Source organism: Micropterus salmoides, unplaced genomic scaffold (genome assembly GCF_014851395.1).
Source record: "Micropterus salmoides isolate LMB-PRFRI ecotype aquatic unplaced genomic scaffold, ASM1485139v1 Ms_hic_scaffold_21, whole genome shotgun sequence".
Classification (NCBI taxonomy): domain Eukaryota; kingdom Metazoa; phylum Chordata; class Actinopteri; order Centrarchiformes; family Centrarchidae; genus Micropterus; species Micropterus salmoides.
In genome coordinates this window covers 16559225-16580362 of record NW_024041262.1, presented here as the reverse complement: position 1 = coordinate 16580362, position 21138 = coordinate 16559225, and the positions used below count along the sequence as shown (strand labels likewise).

Below are 21138 nucleotides of genomic sequence, written 5' to 3'. Positions count from 1 at the left end.
GAAATGAGAAAATAAAAGTAGAAATGAAAAAGCAAAGCGGTGAGAAAAATTCCTCTTCTGCAGAAATGGATGGAGCAGAAATTAGTATAATCACTATATTCAGAATATAATAGGACTCAGTGGAGCCACGCTAGCATGGGTAGTGACACCAGCATCACCAACGCAAAAAATAATAATAAAAGTGCTTTTCATAGTATCACAATATTTTAGTTGAACTGAGACACTTACACTTATTTTTATATTTATGTCAGAATGTTCACCCAAGCCCACAGTGTACAAATCCATCCAACCATTAGTTTAAAGACTAGATTAGAATGTTAGGCAAGCACCTACAGTTTTATTATATATATATATATATATATATATATATATATATATATATATATATTTCTACATTTATTTATGTCGACTGTATGTTTGTCTACGTGTAGCACCTTATCACTACAGCAAATTCCTCGTATGTGTAAAACACTACTTGGCAATAAAGCTCCTTCTGATTCTGATTCTGATTGTGCTCCTAAGTTTGCATACCCTGGCAGAAATTTTGGCATTGATTTTGAAAATATGACTCATCATGCTAAATCTTTGATTTAACAATAGTGATCATATGAAGACATTTGTTTGGCTCCTTTTTAAATAATAATGATAACAGAAATCACCCAAATGGCAAATGTACATAAGTACAATTAATTTCATACATTTCATTAGATAAGAAAATAAAACAGCAAAAGTTGTGATTGCGTGTGTTAACACAAAATAAAATAATAATAATAATAAAAAAATATATAAAATAAAAATTCCGTAAAAATAAATATTTAAAAAAGTAAATAAAAACAACAGTAAGTAAATTTAAATAAAATGAATAGATAAAACTATATGCGTGTGTGTATATTAATAGGGAAAGAAATATACGTCTTTAGGTATGTGATACTTATATTTTGATGACATATATTTTTGAAATAGGTTCAACCTTTATACAGAAGTATGTACTAGTGACAAATTATGTGTAACCCTCATAGACATATAAAAGGTAATAATGGATTATTGCTTGAAATCACGTTTAGGCTCGCGAGATTTTAATCCTTACCGCTCGGACTGTACTTCCGGTTAGGCAAGAAAAACTTCCTCGTCTCTCACATGTACGCCTGACATTTGCCGACAGCTGGTCCGAGGGAATAAACTGAGCCGCATTACTTTGGAAAATGTTGCTTTTTTCAAACAGGATAAAAGTGTGTTCTCTGGCGTTTACCGCCGCGCGTTTGTGCAGCAGCGGCCCCGCAGCTGCTAACAACAACCCCACGGTTTACTTTGACATTGCTGCAGACAACCAGCCTCTCGGCAGGGTAACCTTTGAGGTGAGGAGATATAAAACATAATCTACCGGTATATGGCTTGTACTTTCTGTTTGTCACTGTTTTCTTTTGAATGAGTAATAAAACAACAGATGCGACGTTAACACACTTCGTCCCGGGTCCTTTCCGTAAGTTTTAACGTTAACTGACAGTCGTTGAGTCTCGGTTTTCCGGAAAACATCTTGTTCACTAAGTCACCCTGAGGCTTTTCATTCTTCTGTTGCAGCTCAACGCCGACATTGTACCAAAAACTGCAGGTAACTTATGATTGTTTCATATAATGTCATTTCATATCCAGCAGAGGAATTTAAGTACTGTACAAACCCGAGATAACTTTACTTCGTGTGCTGGAGTAACGTTATTTCCATTTTATATAACTCCATACTTCAACTGCACTACGTTTGTTGTACAAATTTTACATTTCACGTCATAATTTTCTCCACACCCTTCCAGTTCAGTGAAAACCAACTATATCCAAATAACAAACAATGCCCTGGTGCTCCAGCATCATATTTAAGGACATCCCCTGACCTCTAGTGGAATCTGACACTAAATCTTTCTCGTAGAGAACTTCAGAGCGCTGTGCACAGGGGAACATGGCTTTGGTTACAAGGGATCAGTTTTCCACAGGGTGATCCCTCAGTTCATGTGCCAGGTAAGCTTTCCTCTTTTTCCTTTTTTGTGTCCTTTTGTTGTCAGGCATGCTGTTGCATTGTAATTACAGTGTTAAGTGTTTTCAGGGTGGGGATTTCACTAACCACAATGGGACTGGAGGGAAGTCTATCTATGGATTGAAGTTTGCTGATGAGAACTTCAAGCTGAAGCACACTGGACCTGGTAATCATCCCATTCTGTTTGTACACTCCTGCGAATGAAGGAGAAAGCTGTCTGGTTTGTTAATTAAATGGCTTCCACGGCTTCATTTTGAGGAATGGCAGTTTTCAGAGGTGTATTCCAGACGGGTCAGCTAATTTGATTCATTTTCTTTGGATATCAGGGAATTTCAAGAAATATTACAAGCAGATCATGATTAGAGCGAGTCAGTTTGTATTCCAGCCATCCATCAGCGGAGTTACATACAATACATCACTACTAAGAGTAATATGAGATTTAACAGCACAGTAGGATACACAGGGCAGTGTTTCACAAATACAATAATGCATCTGTTCTTTTATATTTCTTGTGCTGCTATGTTGACCTAAATTTCCTCTACGGGGGTTTAATAAAGTAATATCTTATCTTACACAGGACAATGCAAACGCATTATAAAGCAGTTGAGAAACTGCAGTAGGCGTGGCAGACAGATAAGCTGGTGTTTTTTAGCAAGTCCTCTCTACAGCAAAGAAATTAGGCTAAGCTCACACCCTCATTTCAAGCCACTCTCCCAAAATACATCTAGGGCAAAGAGCACACAGGTAGGCCTGCCTGTCTATTTGCTTATTACAGTCCTGCAACAGCCACAGATACTGGAGCTTTTTCATTTTGGTGTCAGGGCATTATTGGTTGGTCTCAGGATGTAGAGAGAATTTCAACAAATATAACGAAAAATGCTTCTGAAACAAATTGCCTACCCCAGCTTTAAATACTGAGAATAATAAAAGTCATGGATGCTGTGGGTGCTCTGTTATAACTTTGCAAGATGGTAACGCAAATTTTAATTTAATGGAAATAAACACAATGCATACTGTTCTTTATTGTACCATAGATCGCCTTATTCATTTCCACCACTGGGTGGCAGCATCATGCAATGTTTGAACTAGCTGTTGTAAAGGAACTCTGAAGTTTTAGATGATGGATACAATATGTTTCTTTCAATTGGCCTTTTTCACAGCAGACATTTGACTTGTTTTAATGGGAAAAGCACATGTGTTACTAATAGCAATGACTTAGTAATATATAAGTGTCTCAGTAAGGTGTCAGTGAACTAGCATACACAATACCAGTAACCTAAAACTGAAGCAGCTAAATTCAGCCATCATTAATTGTGATATTTACGCCAGCGCCACGTCAAAAGTTCCTTTGTAGCTCTGCAGGCATATTTTGTTACTTTAAGTTAAATATTAAAAATAATAGAAACCTTTTTTCCTGCATTGTAGGTATCTTGTCCATGGCCAATGCTGGACCCAACACCAACGGCTCCCAGTTCTTCATTTGCACCACTAAAACAGAATGGTATGTGTTGACAAGCACAACATTATAAGGGTGGATGTCACTGTAGTCATTCTGTTACATTTCACCATTATTGGCCTTATTTAAAGTGTATTACTTGCTGGCTTGTGAAGACATGTGCACAGAGCTCAGATTGTATGCTGTCTGGAAAAGTGAAGAGACAAATGTGCAGTGAGCAAGACTGAACAAGAACAGACACATTAATACTTAACCTAAAGCTTTCTGAATTGTAATGAGATAATTACTCCCACACAACATAGAAAAGGAAAGGAGCTACTCTGGGACCATTTTAGATATTTTAGGTTGAGTATCGTTGCCTTTTTGCATATTGCAATCCTAGTGCAGGATGCAGCAATTTACACAGGATCCAAACATAAAACACTCAGAATTCGGCAGCTGAATCTTTATAGTCCAGGCATCAGCAAGTAGTTACCCAAAAACTGTATTTTACACACAGATAAACACACTTTAAAATAGTAATCTGTCCCAGAGATTCCATCCAGTTGAATAGCTTTTGTAAACCGTCCAAACTTAAACCTCTGCTACATTTGGAAGGCGTTTGTTATTGTAGCCTTTTTAATACTTTTTTTTTTTTTTTTAGTAGTGTTCAGTTATTGTTAAAATTTTCTACCCTGCTGGGAATAAAATTCTTGGTGGAAGCAATGAATTCTTTTAATGTTTTGGCATGATAGCAAAAAAAAATGTGAATGATTGCCTAAGATAGCACAATCGTGGCAGAACTAGTGGCATCACCCAACATAAAGCCTCACATCAAACCCAGTTGGGTGCATCATGGATTGTCTCACTTTCAGGGACAGCGATAATAAACCCCTTCTTTGTTCGTGTAGGCTGGATGGCAGGCATGTTGTCTTTGGCAGCGTGAAGGAGGGACTAGACGTGGTCAAGAAAGTGGAGTCTTTCGGTTCACGGTCTGGGCGAACCTCCAAGAGGATCACTATCACAGACTGTGGAGAGCTCAAGTAGACTCCATGTGAGCAGTGGTCACGGTCGTAGTCTCATCTCCTGCTGTAATTTCAAAGTGAGAATCTGACTGAAAGAGGCTCATTCTTCATTCATGGCGCAGATTGCTATGTGTTGTTCTGACAATTGATTATTGCAGAGTCAAACTCTTTTCTATTGGTACTTGAAATCTTTGTTAGTCTTTAGTCTGGTAGCAACTAATGCACTCAACTGTGCCATGCCATAAAATGTGAACTTGTATCATAGGGTGGATGGGTAACGATTTCTTATGTATTTGAAGCTGAGCTATTCATTCATTAAGATGCATTGAAATTAGTTTGGAAAAGATGCATTTATTTGTAAAAAAATAAACTAAAATAAAGTTTGTTTTTGCTGTCTGTTTTTATGCACACATTTAGATATTAAAGGAAAAGTATTACAAAAGTACTTTAAACCTGTAATATGTGAATTTTGTTTTGGACCAGTTTTTGCTTTGGGCAGCGGAAACAAATTGTGAACTTTGACATATCAGCTTTAAAGTTGAGATGGCAAATTTGCTTAATTACACATCTAGCAGCTATGAAGCACCATTATCACTATCATATGCCCCATGAAATGAAAGTACTCCTTTTAGCTCTGGTTTTAGTCTCTTAACATCTCCTGCAGCTCTTAACCTGCTAAATTGTGAAGTGTGTCCGTCTGGTGTTTGGTGCTGACTAGGTAGTGAACAGTGGATCTTTTTCACTGAAAGCAGCTGCCTGTTGCAGCTGAAAATGACATGAGAGAGGTGAGAGCAAACCAAAACAGTGAGCAGCTAAGGGGGGCTGCAGCTTCAGGTGAAATTCTCCCTAAGAGCAACCCCGTGTTAGATTTGTTAGTATTAAAATATGATTATAGGCACTTTAAGAAAAAAATTTGCACTTCAACAGCTGAAAAAGGTGTTTTTAGAGTGGTTTATTGGGAGAAAGGGAATTTTTTATCACCAGCTGTGGAATGAGATCAGTGTCGCGTCTTTCTTCCTTCCGCCTCCTGTTGTCAGCCTCAGTTGACTAATGATCTTATTCCATTAAGTATGTATAATATCTATAATAAGCAGGGAAATGTTTCTTTCTTGGGGTCAGCTTGGATTTTGCTGCATGTATTGTTTTGTCTCACAGCATATTATAGGTTCTGCCAGCAGTGAGAGGGGTGATGAAGCCAAATCTGATTTTCCTGTGCCATAAGTACATTTTACCAGATGCTTAAAAAAATATTAAGAGAGGCTGGAATTCTGTTATATTTTGTGGGGAGATACAAATGTGTAACATCTGGATCTGTTAATGTTGAAGAGAGATTCTATCACCATACAGCCCTGTGGGGACTTTCCCAGCCCCGTGATCTTATGTGCTCATATTGTTACTAGGGACAAAAAGAAATTCTGCAGAACAGCGGCAAAACCCTCAATAACATGTTCAAATACATTTGAATACAAAACCATTTTAAGAGATCAAGGGATCAGTCTCACAGGTCTTTTAAACTAAGGCACATTAAATGGCATTTCACACATCTTAAACAGTTTTAAGTCAGGGTTTTCCTGTTTCATATTAATTTATCACAATTTCATTGAAATACAAAAAGCCTATAAGGAACATGCACATGCAACCCTCCACTTAATCCTTCATGATCTTTGGTATATTCAGAGTTTTATTCCTTTTTGTCTCGTGTTACATGTGAGACATTACGACCTATGACCCATAAAAAAGCACTTTGGTGAGTCTTTCATAGAACTGTGTGCCAAAATATAACTGCTGTCATTTAGTCTTTTTTTTCAGGTAGTGAAAATGTTTCTGCCATATTGCATTGGTTTACAGTTTTGTAAAACTTTTGAATGACAAACTAAAATGTGTCTTCAGAAATACAGGCACACATCATATAAAGAATAAATGTTAGTTGGCTAATATATTCCTTCACAAAGTGTAATAATCAAATTAAAAATATATTCAAAAATTATGTACCCTCCAGTACAGATAATACAGATAAAATGCAGATATACATTAATACTGCATATCCTTCTTAGTAAAGACTTGTTGCATATTTTATACAGAAAAAATAATTTCATTTAAGTTATTTCTGGAATATACAAACATGTAAAAGAGAATCTTCATCTGGAAACTTCACTCGTGAATTTTGTCGGACCCGAGTGAAGACAGACACAGAGCTAAAGTTTCTTAATTCACAGTTGGTAAGATTCTTAAGGTTCATAGTTAAGACTTCAAATGAATATTCACATAACTGAGTAAATGCAAAGTACTTGTCTCCACTGAGAGAGAAAAATGAGCCTCTTATAGTGAGAGTCACAGTGTCAGAGGGAATATTTCATGAGAATACACCATTAGATGCATTGCAGTACAATAAAGTTAATTATGGTGTATTGTTTAGTAATTAAAATATAACCGTCCCTTTTTGATAAAACTTTGGAGAGGCGAGTAGAGTGTGTTATTGCACGCGGCGGCAGTAGTAGCCGAGGACTTTGCACTTTTCACACAAGTGTTGCGGATGTTCTTTGCTCTGGTCCGACACATCTAACCCATCCGGTTTCTCAAGGGGTCTCTGGAACAAAGAAACAGAGTATAACTTTACTGTGTCTCAGATACCATGGTGGAGGAGTTTACATTATACAACTATACACACATTATACATGATGTTTTATTTTAAGACAGACTCTTCTATTTGTTGTACTCTATTTTCAAAATGGGTCTACACACAAAGTAAATAGAACTCAATATATTTCTACTGGAGGGGTTTGGGCTTGTTCTTAATATCATGGTCACAGATGTGCAACACACTAGAAAAAATTCCGAGTGCGTATCAACACTGCACAATCCTCTAAATTTTCATTTAATTTTAATTCACATTTGGCAAATACTGTCAGTTTTGATGTATCTCATTAATTATCAGGACCCAGAGCTGCACCAACATAAACATAGAGTTTTAGTTTGGTTTATGGTGGCCATGATTTTTGGATCACCTTTAGATGAAATGCTATAAAATGCTTGATAGATCACTCACAGCTGATATTTGCATGTGTCATCTAAGTTTGACTGTGATTGCAGAATGTGTTCCAGGAGTTAGGGAGTTTATGTCAAATAGGCCCCGCCTACAAGAATTTGGCAACCAATAATAGGAAAATGGTACGTGATATCAAAAAATGTAGTTGTATACAATTTGGTGAAGATTGGTTGGAATTTACATGAAAATGCCTTTACATGGTCCTTTCTAAGTGGACACATGGTGGCACTATTTGCTCCAAAAACTAACCGCTTTTGGCTCCACTGACATCAGGTCACATGTTTTTGAGATAACTAGCGATCTAAATAACAAATAACAAATAAACACAATTGGACAGAGTGTCAAACTTGGCAGATGTAACTGATAAACGGCAAGACATTTCAGAATTAACCTTTTGGTTGAATGTTTCAATCTAGAGATAAAATCAAATTATAAGTATATATATATCAAAGTATATTTAAATGCATGTTTAGGTATTTTTGCAGATAAAAATATTTTACCTGCAACAGTATTCCTGTTCTAGAGTTACACATAATTTAATTTCCACACTTAAACTGGTTAGTTCTGGGCCATGGGAGAAAACAAAAAGCAGCTCTTGGCCTCTAGGGTCAAACTACAAGGATATGTACTGTAACAATGTGCGGCCACAAAGCAGTTTACTTTAGTTTACTGCTATGTTGTGTGCATGGAAGCAGTGTTTTCCTGTGAGTATTGTGTAGGTTAACTCAAAACAGTGAGGAGGGCCAGTTCAAAATGTTTTGAGTCTGTATGTAAGACTTCATCTGGGGGCCCCCTGGTAGCTCAACTGTAGTTCAGATGTGCCATTACCTGCTTATGAGGGTAAACGTTTATGTGGCACTTGATACATTCTTGTCCCATGTTGGCCCAGGAGTTCCCACTCATCCATTTCCTCTTGCATTTAGGGCATTTATATTCACCAAAGCACCTCTTCTTTCCCTGATACGGGGTCAAGCCTTCACCTTTGGGTCGAGCCTGAACAGAAATATACAGTACACAACATTTTTTACGTTATTGGCGCTTTTAGCTTACTACATTACATACATGCATAAAAATGAGACAGTTCTCATTGTGTAAGCCTCGACAGCTTTGCAAACATTTTGGCTTTTGCCTCTCACCACCTTTAACTGGAGGAGACTGACTGACCTAGTTGGTTTCTTTGGACAGCAGCCAATTCAAAGCTCTGCATGATTAGAACAGGAAGTGATAGCAGCCCTGTTGGTGGTCAAGAAAGTCGAGTTTGTGGAATAGTTTTGTCTCAGGAATGAGATGATTATTTATGGTTTCTGTCAATATAAGTTAAAAAGCTAATTTGCTTTGATGCGTTATTAATACTTATGGTCCTGGAAGAGTGAGCTTTACATTTCAAAGGAACCTTTCCTATTTTATCTAAACTATAAGTGTAGAAATTTAGAAGAGTCCTTATATTGTGGAAGAAAAACATTGTAATGGATTATTTCAAGGAAGCTGGGATATACTGTAATGGTTAAGTGTAATTTATTTCTTGGACAGATAAAAGAAGTCTCAGCTTTCTCATTAGAAATGAACTCCCTCCCTCCAGCTGTGTTCCAGAGGGACCATAAAGGAGGCCACAGCCCGTGGGGGGACCAATGGGAGAGGCCTCTCTGCTATAGGACAAATACCTCAGGCTCTCAGTCATCCCTCCAAGCTGGCCCCGACCCACCAATCAGGACACAAAGATCTTAGCGGGGAGGAAATAAAACCCAGATGAACTCTGCACTTGTATAACATGACAAAATCCTAAATCCATCACAAAGAAATCATCTTGACAAGACTGGTTTAAATTAGAAGCACCTCTGCCTCTAAAAAAGTAGGGCAAGTCAAAATTAAGAATCTGCAGCACCAGAGGAGTGCATGTCAAGCCTTGTTTTGATTTCACAGTGGGAACATATGTCAGTTTCAGAACTTGCCTAGCTCATTTTATTCATTTCCAGGACTACGTCTGTTTAAGAAAACACATTTAAGGTTCCAACAGCCAAGTCTCAAACTGTTAAGGCCATTATGGAGCATTTTGAGGCCTGTGTTTGCATCATTGAGCCACCCTGAGGCACTGTGGGAGGTCACTTTTGATGGCAGACCTCTTTCTCAAGCGCCTACATAGAGAGCAGGGAGAGCATCATCTTCCTGAGGGAGGAAACAGCTTTCACTCTGCAAAGCAAGCAAAACAAACTCTACCTAAAGTCTGGAGCCCACAGGGAAGCAAAGGGCACTGCACACTCCGGAGTTTCCACCGGTCCCATCAAAGATGTGACACTGACAAATGAAAATCACACTTCTGACCCAACAGTGAACAGACACTCTTATGGAAACCCGGAAGGTTTGAGAGAATGCAGAAAAAAATGCACAAATCAATCAACAAGCCCTTTACACACACGACACAACCAGTTTATTTAAAACACCTGAGCATATTTTTCAATCTTTCTTGAAGATGCAATTGGACAGTTAATACTGAATCTTTTAAAAATAAATATTATTTGAACTAACATACTGTGTTTAGAACTGCAACGGGTACTCCACAACAAATGTTCTAATATGATAAGGGATGAGCAATATGGCTGAGATTAATATCTCAATATTAATATCAATATCACAACATAGCTAATGCATGCAAAATGGTATGTAAAGCAATAAAAATGAACCATGTTCCACTATTCATATATAGGCTACAACATATACTATTACATGATAAGATCATATCGTCGCAACACTAGCCAACTAAAAAAGGTACAACACTCCTGCAGCCAAATATATTCAGACTAGACTAAGAGTCAACAGCAATGCTAGAACCTGTCAGAGGCTACTTAGGCACACTAGTACTTTCAGCTAAATGCAAACATGCTGATGTGTAGTAATTATAATGATGATGGTAACCATGGTCACCATCGCTAATTAGCACTAAACACAAAGAACAGCTGAGACTGAAGGGAATGTCATTAGTTTTGCAGGTATTTGGTAATGTATTACCTAAAGAAATAACGTTTTTGACCTGATGATGGTGCTACATGAAAAGTTAAGGGATAACAAAAAGTTATTATAATTCATCAGGGGGGGAATGTGAATGTCTGTACCAAATTTAAAGCCAATACATCTGATAGTCCAAATATCAGCCTCACAATGTGTGTTGTTTTTTTACTAAAATTTTCCATTTCTGTCCCCCCTTTCTGTCACGGTAAAAAAGCTGTTGCAAAAACTGTTATGTGCATTAGAACACATCCCACCCTAAAAGCCATAACTTCAGATGTGTAACTTAAATCCGCCCCAGAGTGCACAGAGCGATGTAAAGCCAGATTTTGAAGGCTGCAGCAGATAAGCTTGGCCCAGATCCTTACAGCCTGGTGAGAGAGGCCCAGGAGGTTGGCTGCCTCCCTCTGCCATCATCTGGAAACCATCAGGATAAACAATGGACTACTCCAAATCCCCCCCCCCCCCCCCCTCACACACACACACTCTCCCCCACTTGCATACCCCCGTGAGACATTCATCCCGGGGAACACAGCAACACCAAGCCTATCAGATACCATGTGGTCAATTACTCCACACTAACAAACCCACAGCGCTCTCTCTCCCTCACTGCTGGATTTAATTTGTATGAGACCTCCACAGCATCAGGGATAAGCCCAGCTGTTACCAAAGCAAAACAGCACATGAACGCCTGGACTGAAAGCCACAGCAATGGGTTCCTATATTTGAAAGACTCCTGTGATACTTTTCATTATCTCATGAAATCAATTATCTCCAGGAGGGTTTAAAGCAACAAACTGATGACTTCCCATTTTCATTAAAGAGAGAGTATTAGAATAGCTTTTTTTTTTTTTTTTTATCAGAGACACATTATTATTGCATTTAAAGAGAGGTCAAAAACAATTAGTTGAGTAATGCTAGTTATTTTTGAGGCAGAAATGCCAAACATTCCCTGGTTCCTGCTTTTACAATGTGAGGAGGACCTACTGCTTTTTTGTTGCCATATTTCCAAATATGACCTTAAAAGTGGCCGAGGAAGACTACGGTGTGGATATGTTTTGAATTAAGAGACTCAGAAGGCTGTCTTTATCATAATGTGATGCTATTTGTATGTATGTTTGAATCAAATGATTGTATACATGCAGAAATTAATCGGAATACATTAGTAAATTTGGATCTGTTCACAGTTGTCATGAAGCAAATACCAACCCTAAATAAGCATATTTAGCAAATCCAACCCTTTGGAAGAAAACTGTCCATGTAATAAATAAGTAAATGTGTAATTTCCTTTCATTGACACCTTGAATCTTGAATTCATATCTTCAGAAATCAGACTTCCTGACTTCTGCATCTTTATCTGAAGTATTATTTGAAGTATAACTTTGACACGCTGTTGTAAAAATCATGTCACTGTATATGATGCTATGCCTTCCACACAGCCTTTCTGTAAATCTTACCCATCTGAAATACTGAATGGATTAACCTTCCCCCTCTCCAAAACAAATATGATTAGAAAAAACGATAAGAGGCCAAAAAACAAATGATTGGTTTTCCATTTTCCTACATGGCTCTCCAGATTTTCAGTCTTCTATTAAAAGCCCATTGCTCAGAGCATGCAGAGCCTTTAAACTAGCAGAATAACTTCTTCACACACACTCATTCATAGACATACTTTTCAGCATCTATTTGACACACAGCACTGCTTTCACAGATGGATGATTATCTACCCCCATCCAGAGTCTGACTGAGCTCTAGTCCTGGCTGTGGCCAGGTTGACCACATACACAGCTGTAAACTGGTGTTATGTTTCACAATGGGTGAATGACAGGTGCAGGTGGGCTGGCAGACAAACAATACATGCAACAGCAAAATACTTCAAAAGTTCATAACATAGCTGAGAGTGAGAGTCAAGAAGACTGCTTTGTGGGTAGTAAACTTTGGTGGGTTGTTCTGTCAAAGTGATTCTCAGGTTCCCGGGAGGTTGCTAACTAGCCAACAATGACTTTGTTTTCATTTTCATTGTCATCTAGCCCGTGTTGCACTGTAAGAATGATTCTCTCACTGCTGTCAATGGGGGAAACACAAGAAAAAAGTCACACTTTGAAGTGTCAGCCAAACATCTCTTATTGAAGTTTAGTAGGAATAACATAATTTCACAGCATCTGTTAATGAGTGAATTGCCGTCTACCTTCATACCCTTTATACCACCCTTTTCTCAACCACATGTACACTACTCGCTAGCAATTAATGTGAAATCCCATTATGGATGTAAGTCCTTCAAAAACATTTTCTGTGATTGGTCCTCCCTCACAATAATTGTGCAATGTTAACAGTAGGGCTGATCCTGTAGGCAAACAAGTTAAAATTTGTTATAGTATCCCCAAATGTACTTGTCCCCACATTATGTAATTTCATGTAAGTTAAAATAAAAACATTTTATAATAGTATAGTCTTTTATAACCAACAACTATAAAAGGAGACAACACAGTAGATACATACTATAAACACAAAACAAGCATAAGTGCAATTACAACTCCATGTCAGCTGAATAGACTCTAACTTGAAGATCATGTCATATAATTTAATGTTCCAGAACAGCTACTAAATGGTGATACTGTTTTGTCAGTTGCTGTTTCCAAAGTCAAGAATGAACTTTGAACATTGGGAACGTAACAAGGTAAAAATAACGTATGACTAAAAATGTGATATTTAGAGCCACAGACAAGGAAACTTATCATTTCACCTTCATTTCCCTTTCCTTTCCCTCACATGTCACTGAAACTGGGGAAAACTGTAATCTACAATGACCAAATCCTCCAGCAAGACAAACGTGATTTTATTTTAATCTTACAACATGCAACCACACAAAAAACGGACCTCCACCGCATTCTTCTATATATTCATGAGCTTTGAGCGGATGACAGCCACTATCTACCCCACATTCCACGGTTTCCTCTATCTTGCTCATCCTCCTCAACAGATGATCCGGCCAAAAGCAACAGACAGCATACTGAGGACAGATAAGACAGTTATCAGCAGTGAAAACAAATGGACCAAAGCAACAGTAAATCCGACAGTGTTGCTTGAAATTCACCAGTTACACCTTCAGCAATGAACTGTGCCCCTCCACCTGAAGTACAGTGTCCAGCCAAAAAACACTGATATCATGCCATCTCAAGATAACAAAATTCCAATGCAGTCCAAAATAGGATACACTGATGTATTTGTTTGTGGATATGGTATGTCAGGAGGACATAGACATTTTATTAAATGTTGATTTCTGGTCAGTCAGCAAATTATTCTTCATGCTAATACATTTCAGATCTTTCCTCACTTAATCCTATACCTGCAATTACTGATTTTTTTGGCAAGTTTGGCAAACTGTTGCTTATTTACACATCCAACAGTTATGGGGAAATATGATTTATTTGGTAATTATTCAATATTCACTCTCTTTTAGCTCTGTTTTTTGGTCTCTACTGAGGGGAATGTCTCTCACTTTAGCTGCTAAACGTTCCACTATAAGTTCACCAGCTAGTTCCTTTCTGTGTCTGTCTGCCTTTTGGTGTTGAGCAGGTAGTGTACAGTGGATTTTGAGTGTTTACACTGAACAAAAGCTTCCTACTGCTACCACAAACATCATTATCACAGCGGCAAACAGTAAAGTTGCGGGTTGGACAGCTCAACAAGTTCAGAACGATTCACGCTCAGGTCTTTCCCCTGTAAATATGAAGCTAGTGCCAGCAGCCAGCTAGTGTAGCTTAGCACAAAGACTGGAAACAGGGGGAAACGCCTAGCCAGATTCACTCCAATGGTAACAAAATCTGCTGACTAGCTCCTCTAAAGCTCACTAATATACTATGAAAGATGTGTAAAAATGACTAATCACCATTTTAGGGGGGTTAGGTGTCAGACTATGAAACTTTTCCTGTAATTATAAGCAATAAAATAGAGGATAATGTATCATGGGATTAAATGCTGGTTACATTTAAAAATATCAGCCTTCAAAGACCAAAATATAAATCAAGGAATTTCTAAGCCTTGCAAGTATCAAAAGTTCCTCTGTCCTAAGTAATTATCAGCAGGCTTCCCCTCCATTCAAACATGATTAAACTGTAACTGTACAGACATACACCCACTTCCTGCACTACCCACTGTTTCCAAAAACACACTCTGGATGCAGACATCTCTGGGCAGCTGCTTGCTGGCCCTTTAAACGAGTGTCCGGCAGCCGCTCCTCTGCATCAACAGAGACAGAGAGAGACGGAGATGATTGCAGACAAGCAGAGCTGAGTGAACAATACAGCCTGACTTCCTGACCTTTGGTTCCACAGCCCCTCTGCAGAAACAATGCCCTCCTTATTTAGCCAAGGCTCTTCCCACCATACACCCATTTACTGTCAGCACACTGTCACTTGTGTATTCCCTTTACAGTAACCTTGTTCAGCTACTTAACTGGCATGGGGTCATTAAAATGTTGTGACCCTGGGTTGAGGCGTAAAAGGTGTTAAAATTGTAACACATTTGGTCATATGGTTGAAAAGAGGACAGATGGTTTTACAACTGAAAATACTCATTTAGTGGCAAGTTGGAAATTAGGTAATTTTTCTGCAATCCAACATACAGTTAGACATAGTGTACAGTGTTTATTTCAGTTGTCTAAAGCTGCAAATGCCTCAGATTCCAGCCAACAAGCACCAAAAACAGTTTGTTCATTAGTTACAGCTTCAGAGGAACCTTCAGCTCAGCTTCAGCTGAAGAGGCCTTTTGTCATGTCAACGGCTCCATGATCATTGCTTTGGATCTGAAATATTAGCAACACATGATAAAATCTGACATCATCTTTGTAAAGCAGAGTGGGAGTGGCAGAGAGCCAGCCAGCTGAAATGGTTTCCAGATTTTGCACATTTTAAGAGGTGTGGCTGCGAAGAATAATCGTAAATATCTCTCTGAGTAATCCTTTCGACATCTTAACCTTCTAGTGAAGCAAGTAACCAAACTCTCCACTATGCTGTCATGTTTGCAGCTTACATCCCGAGCACAGCATGGGTAGCATATCAAATGCCTTTCTGTACAGCTGCAACCCAAATGCAAGGGCCCCACCTTAGCTGGCGTTTTTAATAATTTTTCATCACCTGAGGCTTCCACTGAGGTACAACGTGTTCTTTTATCACAGAAGTAGACTTTTAGAGTTGACTTGGGCCCCATTCCACCAAGAGAAAGGCTGTTAAAGGCCCCACACCTTCCTGTGTGCTTCTTCTCTCATCTTACTGAGCCATGACACTCTTTGATTCCTGTCCACTGCAGCTCCAGTGCAAACCAGTGAGCTATGAAAGCCTGCAACAGACAGTCCAAAGAAACTCACTACTGCTAAAAGGAGTTTTGTATCACTATACTTCATTAAAGAGAAACATGCTGGTATTTTAAGGATATATAAAGCTTCTCTCCCTGTAAGGTTATACATGAAAGACGCTCAACTTAAAGACTACTCAAAAATAAGTGGCATTGTGTTGCTTTTACAGTTTGCAAGTGGTTGAGAGTTTCTTTCAAACGTTCGAACATCGGGGGGAAATTTCTGAAACAGATGAACTGACCAGGTGTGCACAGATGTGAAGTAAAAGTTAAGAGCTTTAAGCTCACTGCAAATGATTTTCTCTAAATTCCTGACATTCCCCCATGGTCTGTGTTCAAGGCTTAAGTGCACCACTCTCCTCTGTGTTGGCAGTGATGGAGGCGACAAGCTTTCAGAGACGAGACTAGAATAGAGATTGGAATATTTTGTAAATATGCTTATTGGACAATTAGACGAAAAGATTGATACCACGCTTACGTCTGTGCGGTAAATATGGAAGCTAGCTAGCTTGTTTTTGCATTTAATTTGTATAAAAATATTGATTACAGCCGCAATAAAATAATTGGGAAATACACGTTTTCACTTTCTTGCCAAGAGTTAAATGAGAAGATCAATAACACTCTTGTGTTATTGATCTTCAGACACAAGCTTCAGCCAGGGGGCAGTTAGCTTAGCGTAGCATAAAGACTGGAAACGGAGGGCAACAAATAGCCTGGCTCTGTACAAAGGTAACATAGTGAGCCTACTATCACCTCTAAAGCTCACTAATTGCCACTCTTTATCTCGTTTCTTTAATCCATACAAAAGTCAAAACTGACAAGTTACTATTTTGGAGGGGTTATGTGTTTCCCACGGTTTCCAGACTTTATGCAGAAGCTAAGCTATGTGGCTCCAGCAACATATTTACCGTACAGATGTAAGAGTGGTATCAGTCTTTTCAGTTAACTCTCAGGAAGATGTCCAAGCTTACACTGTGGGAATTCAACATACACCACAGAGAAATGTGGCTACCTGTGTTCTAGATTAAATATTTTATATGTTGTAGCCAATTGATTGAGCTGTTGCACCTACAACTACTCAGGTTTTAGAAGTTAGCCCCCTATAATGACATTTGGCAGTCTAAAACATTATGCACATCTTTACTGACATATTCATCGGGATTGTTATCTTAAGAAAGTTAGGGCACAAATAAAAAAGTGGAATTTACAGAAAAGAGCTAAATTGCTAGAAGATCACTCAGTATCATTATCTGTGGAATTATCTGAGAATGTTGCAGCATTCACACTGGGAATCCTAGAAGAGGAAGTGACTCCTTTATATGATTGACCAGTAAATGTTATCCAGCTATTTGAATTTCTACTTTTTACTACCTTGCTTCTTGGACATCATCCTGTCCATCAGTCATTTGATTATTTCTATTAAACCTAACAAATGTCAGGCATTTCCCTCCGAACATGATCAATGGGGAACCGCAGTTGCGCATAAAGTAGTGGTAATATTTCTCTCGTGTTTGGAGTAGAGGTCGTGCCTAGTTCCACAGAGAAACCTATCATCTTTCATTAAGGCCAGCTCCGAGATCCAATCTGGCATCTGCTGCTCATTACTAAGCTGCGGTGGTACATCTAACTCAAATATGTGCTGAGGAATCTATTTCACACTGAAAAAGAATACAAATATTTTATTCTAACTTTTAATACCATGACATTTTAGTCTGCCTACAACTAGAAGGAACCATGCAGATTTAAACTGAGAATCAGATCAAGTATGTCACCATATTCACTTAATGATTTTCTTCTTTTCAGACAGAACTCCATATGTTATTTGAAACCCATTGATGCTTTCGATAGACAGCTCAAATGGCCCACACACTGTTTCAGTTTAGGCTGCTACCTGTGTGGATCTGCACCTGACTGATGTGCAGCATCACTGACGGGCTCACCTGAGGGCAGTCTTTGATGTAGTGTCCTTTGTTGAAGCAAAGGTGACACAGGTAGTTGGGCGGCGGCCTTTTGCTGGGTTTGCGTGTGTCGGGGGACAGGGAGAGGTCTGAGAAATGGTCCGCCAGAGAGCTCAGGCCATCCACAATATTGTTGAGGGACCCGTAGGGCGAGGAGCTCTTGTAGAAATTGTTGTTCAAGGCCTGTCAGAGACACCCAAAGACCAAGAGGATACACCACGTCAATGTAAACATTGAAATATACAGTAGATATCTCCACACAATAAAGTAGGGCAGCAGCTAACACTTAGTTCATGACTGATTTCCATTCTTTAATGTTGAATGTATTAAACGATGAGTCAGTTGTTGATTGATTGATGTTCTGTTTTTCAATAGCATCTCTCATTTCACAAAAACACTGAAGATTATTGTTGTGACTGTACGATGAAATAGCATTTGAGCCTGGATGTCTGTCCATCACCCTGATTGATTCTCCTGTTTGATTCTCAGACAGTAGCCGACATTATTTCATTTCTGCAGATGTGCTGCCTTTACTGCATTTATGGGCCGATAGTGTCCGTTTCCTCGTCAGAACAAAATGCCTTTGTCATGCATTCTTCTAACTTGTTCTGTTGGCTCGGCACAATCAGCATCATTGTGCCAGTGGAGAAGACGGGTGCTATGGCACCGCAGGGCAAGCATGAAGAACAGCCTGCAGCCACTGGCTGTTTACTCTGAGGGCACCACAAAAAGAGAATTGTGACCTGAATGCGTGTGTACAATGCAGTGGGTAATGTTCTGCATGAGACATCAAACCACTGCATGTCTGTGGCATGTGTGCAATTACAGTATGTTATTTGAATTGTTGTAAAATGTGATTATCCTAGTTAAAGTACAGCACATTTTTAATTTTTAATGCCAATATTTTAACCAAAACTCGCTTTTTAATTATTGACGCGACAGTATTAAATTAAGTCACACCAAACCCCATGGAGGTAACACTGCATACTCCTCTGACCAAGCAGAGGCTGGCCAGGGTGAACTCTAACATTTTTAAAACCTTGTGAGAGCTCTTTCTCAATCTGCCATTCCTCCAACTGCACACTAACACCAGAACAGTCTGAACACACTCAGGCACTATACCAGGGTACAAAACACATATTCATATGCTACCCACTCACCACAGTGCGACCCAATGAAGGCATGCAGGTGAGGTTTACTGTATGGGCAACAAAAACAACTGGGGTGAAATATGTGAGTGCAATATTCATGGACATTTTAAGAGAGAGGTTTCTGACATGCAACAAAAAAGAAATATTAAAAAGTGTTAATCATTACTATGAGAGCGGTATGACAGCATAACATTACATGGATTCTACCTCACTCCTCAGCTGGAAGAAGTTGTTGAGATAGTTGGAGCTCAGATCAGCTGCGCAACGCTTGGACATGTTCATGTCCTGAGAAGAAGCGTCCGACTCGGCTTTGAACGCATCATAGGAGCCGCTCTGCGTATCTTGCAAAGACATGTAGACCCAGTTGAGCAGCTGTGCAGGTTGGTACACAGGGGTACCAGTCTCTATAGCAGACATCATATTGTTTTAAGGGAATGAGCCTCTTGGAACAGCACCGTCAGAACCACCGGATTTTCTGGACCAACCAACTTCTTTCAGTCATCCCCCTGCTTCGGCTGGATGGGCGTGATCCTTGTGTTCACCCGAGGAGCCCTGGAGGACCCCAGTAACCGGACAACAGTCAAGGGGGAGAGCGCAGTGGAAGCATGAAGCGCAACAGCCTGAATGCCAGTGGGAAGCTAGAAGCAGCGCTCTGGCCAGGACTCTGGGTTGCGTCACAGCGAATAGGAGGTCCAACATGAGTTTGCGTCCTTCTGCTTAACTTTTCTTTACATATAGCCTATAGCAACAGAAGATATCTGAGGGGGACCCTCATTGTACAGTACTCTACTAGGATCTAAAACTATGAGTTATAGCCTAATGGAGGGGAAAAGTGAAAATAATATAGGCCTGTGTTTTTTATGTTAGACATATGATTTAGTTTTAATGAGTTATTTGTTTTAGGAAAGCACTGAATTACGTTAAATATTTACCAAATATTTTCCGATAAGAACCGAATAGTAGGCTACTTTATAGACCATTTTTAATTTTTTTTGTTATGTAGCCTGTAAGCTATTGCCAAAAACGGATGTAGGCCTACAATGTTATGTTTTAACCCCTTAACGCCGATTGTCGCAAATTCGCATCACCTCTTCCTTTCAGAGCTGAGATAGCATATTCCCCCAGTGCCTGTTTGCGCATATTTAATAGCCTACGTACCTGGGAACCTTTGGCAAGCACTGGTTTCTCGTTTATGCCTGTTGTCGCTAATTTGCATCATCATTTTTATTTTATTTTATTGTAAATAAATTCAGGCATCAAAGGCATGAACGGTTTGTTTATTTTGGTTTTGATTGCAGTGATACAGTAAAGGGATAGGCCTACATAGCCTACAATGGTGTTTCCTTCATTAGATTTAGTATGCCTCACAAACAACAGTAAAGTGAAAACAACAACAAAAAAAACAAGATTTAAAAAATGATTTTAAAGTTTTTGAAATCCCACATTTCATCGTGCTCAGTTAGACAGACAGCTGGGTTACTGAGCCTGACCATATACTGTATGAGTCCGCCATGCACGTCTTGACCACAAGTAGACTGCTGCCATCTAGTGTTTCTTTGTTGATATTGAAACATAATTCTCAAATTTCAGGAACAACTTATGAGCACTTCTGATATGCCATTGGCTAAATTGGAGCCGAGGTTTTTAACCCACCGAGCTCTTCTGTGGGTTTACCATCCAGTGTCTAATAGCTTACTGAAGCTCATCTCCCTGCCCCAGCCCTATCTTTGGGCCCACACACAAATGACAAATATTTTAATGCCGTCAAGTCAGGGACTATAACATTAAAACAAATGGTTTATTATAATTTAATGATTTGTGTTGTTTAAATAAATATTTTAGTCACGTGAGCCAGTGCTTTAGTATTAAAATCAATAAATGTGGATCACTATCACCATGTAGCCTACAAGCCGACTCTGCTGCTTTGTTTCTACCACTACTGCATAGTTAAAGTGAAATAAATGTCACCAGTTGGTCTGTGCCAACAGAAAAAGTGAAATTTAATTCAGATCATTTGAACGTATTGGCAAATACTATACTAAATACTATATCTCAATAAAATGCTTACTATGAGTGATGGGGTTCTTTATTATGAACATAGCCTGCAATTTTTGGGGGTCAATGATGGAACAGTTTTGGTTTACAGAG

The 21138-nt window shown here is 38.9% G+C and overlaps 2 protein-coding genes across 2 annotated transcripts; one reads left to right on the top strand and one right to left on the bottom strand.

Annotated features, from left to right (window-relative positions):
* The first annotated feature begins 1098 nt into the window (after positions 1–1098).
* LOC119916040 (peptidyl-prolyl cis-trans isomerase A-like) lies at positions 1099–4868 on the top strand. The gene is made up of 6 exons (XM_038735891.1): positions 1099–1355; positions 1579–1609; positions 1919–2007; positions 2093–2189; positions 3449–3524; positions 4370–4868. Exons 1-6 carry the CDS (start codon positions 1203–1205, stop codon positions 4503–4505), a joined length of 582 nt encoding a protein of 193 aa, XP_038591819.1. The 5' UTR covers positions 1099–1202; the 3' UTR covers positions 4506–4868.
* Positions 4869–5418: 550 nt separating this feature from the next.
* On the bottom strand, positions 5419–19625 carry LOC119916039 (zinc finger CCHC domain-containing protein 24-like). The gene is made up of 4 exons (XM_038735890.1): positions 19198–19625; positions 17822–18022; positions 8358–8522; positions 5419–7070 (listed from the first exon to the last, which is right to left on the bottom strand). Exons 1-4 carry the CDS (start codon positions 19408–19410, stop codon positions 6957–6959), a joined length of 693 nt encoding a protein of 230 aa, XP_038591818.1. The 5' UTR covers positions 19411–19625; the 3' UTR covers positions 5419–6956.
* Positions 19626–21138: the final 1513 nt, after the last annotated feature.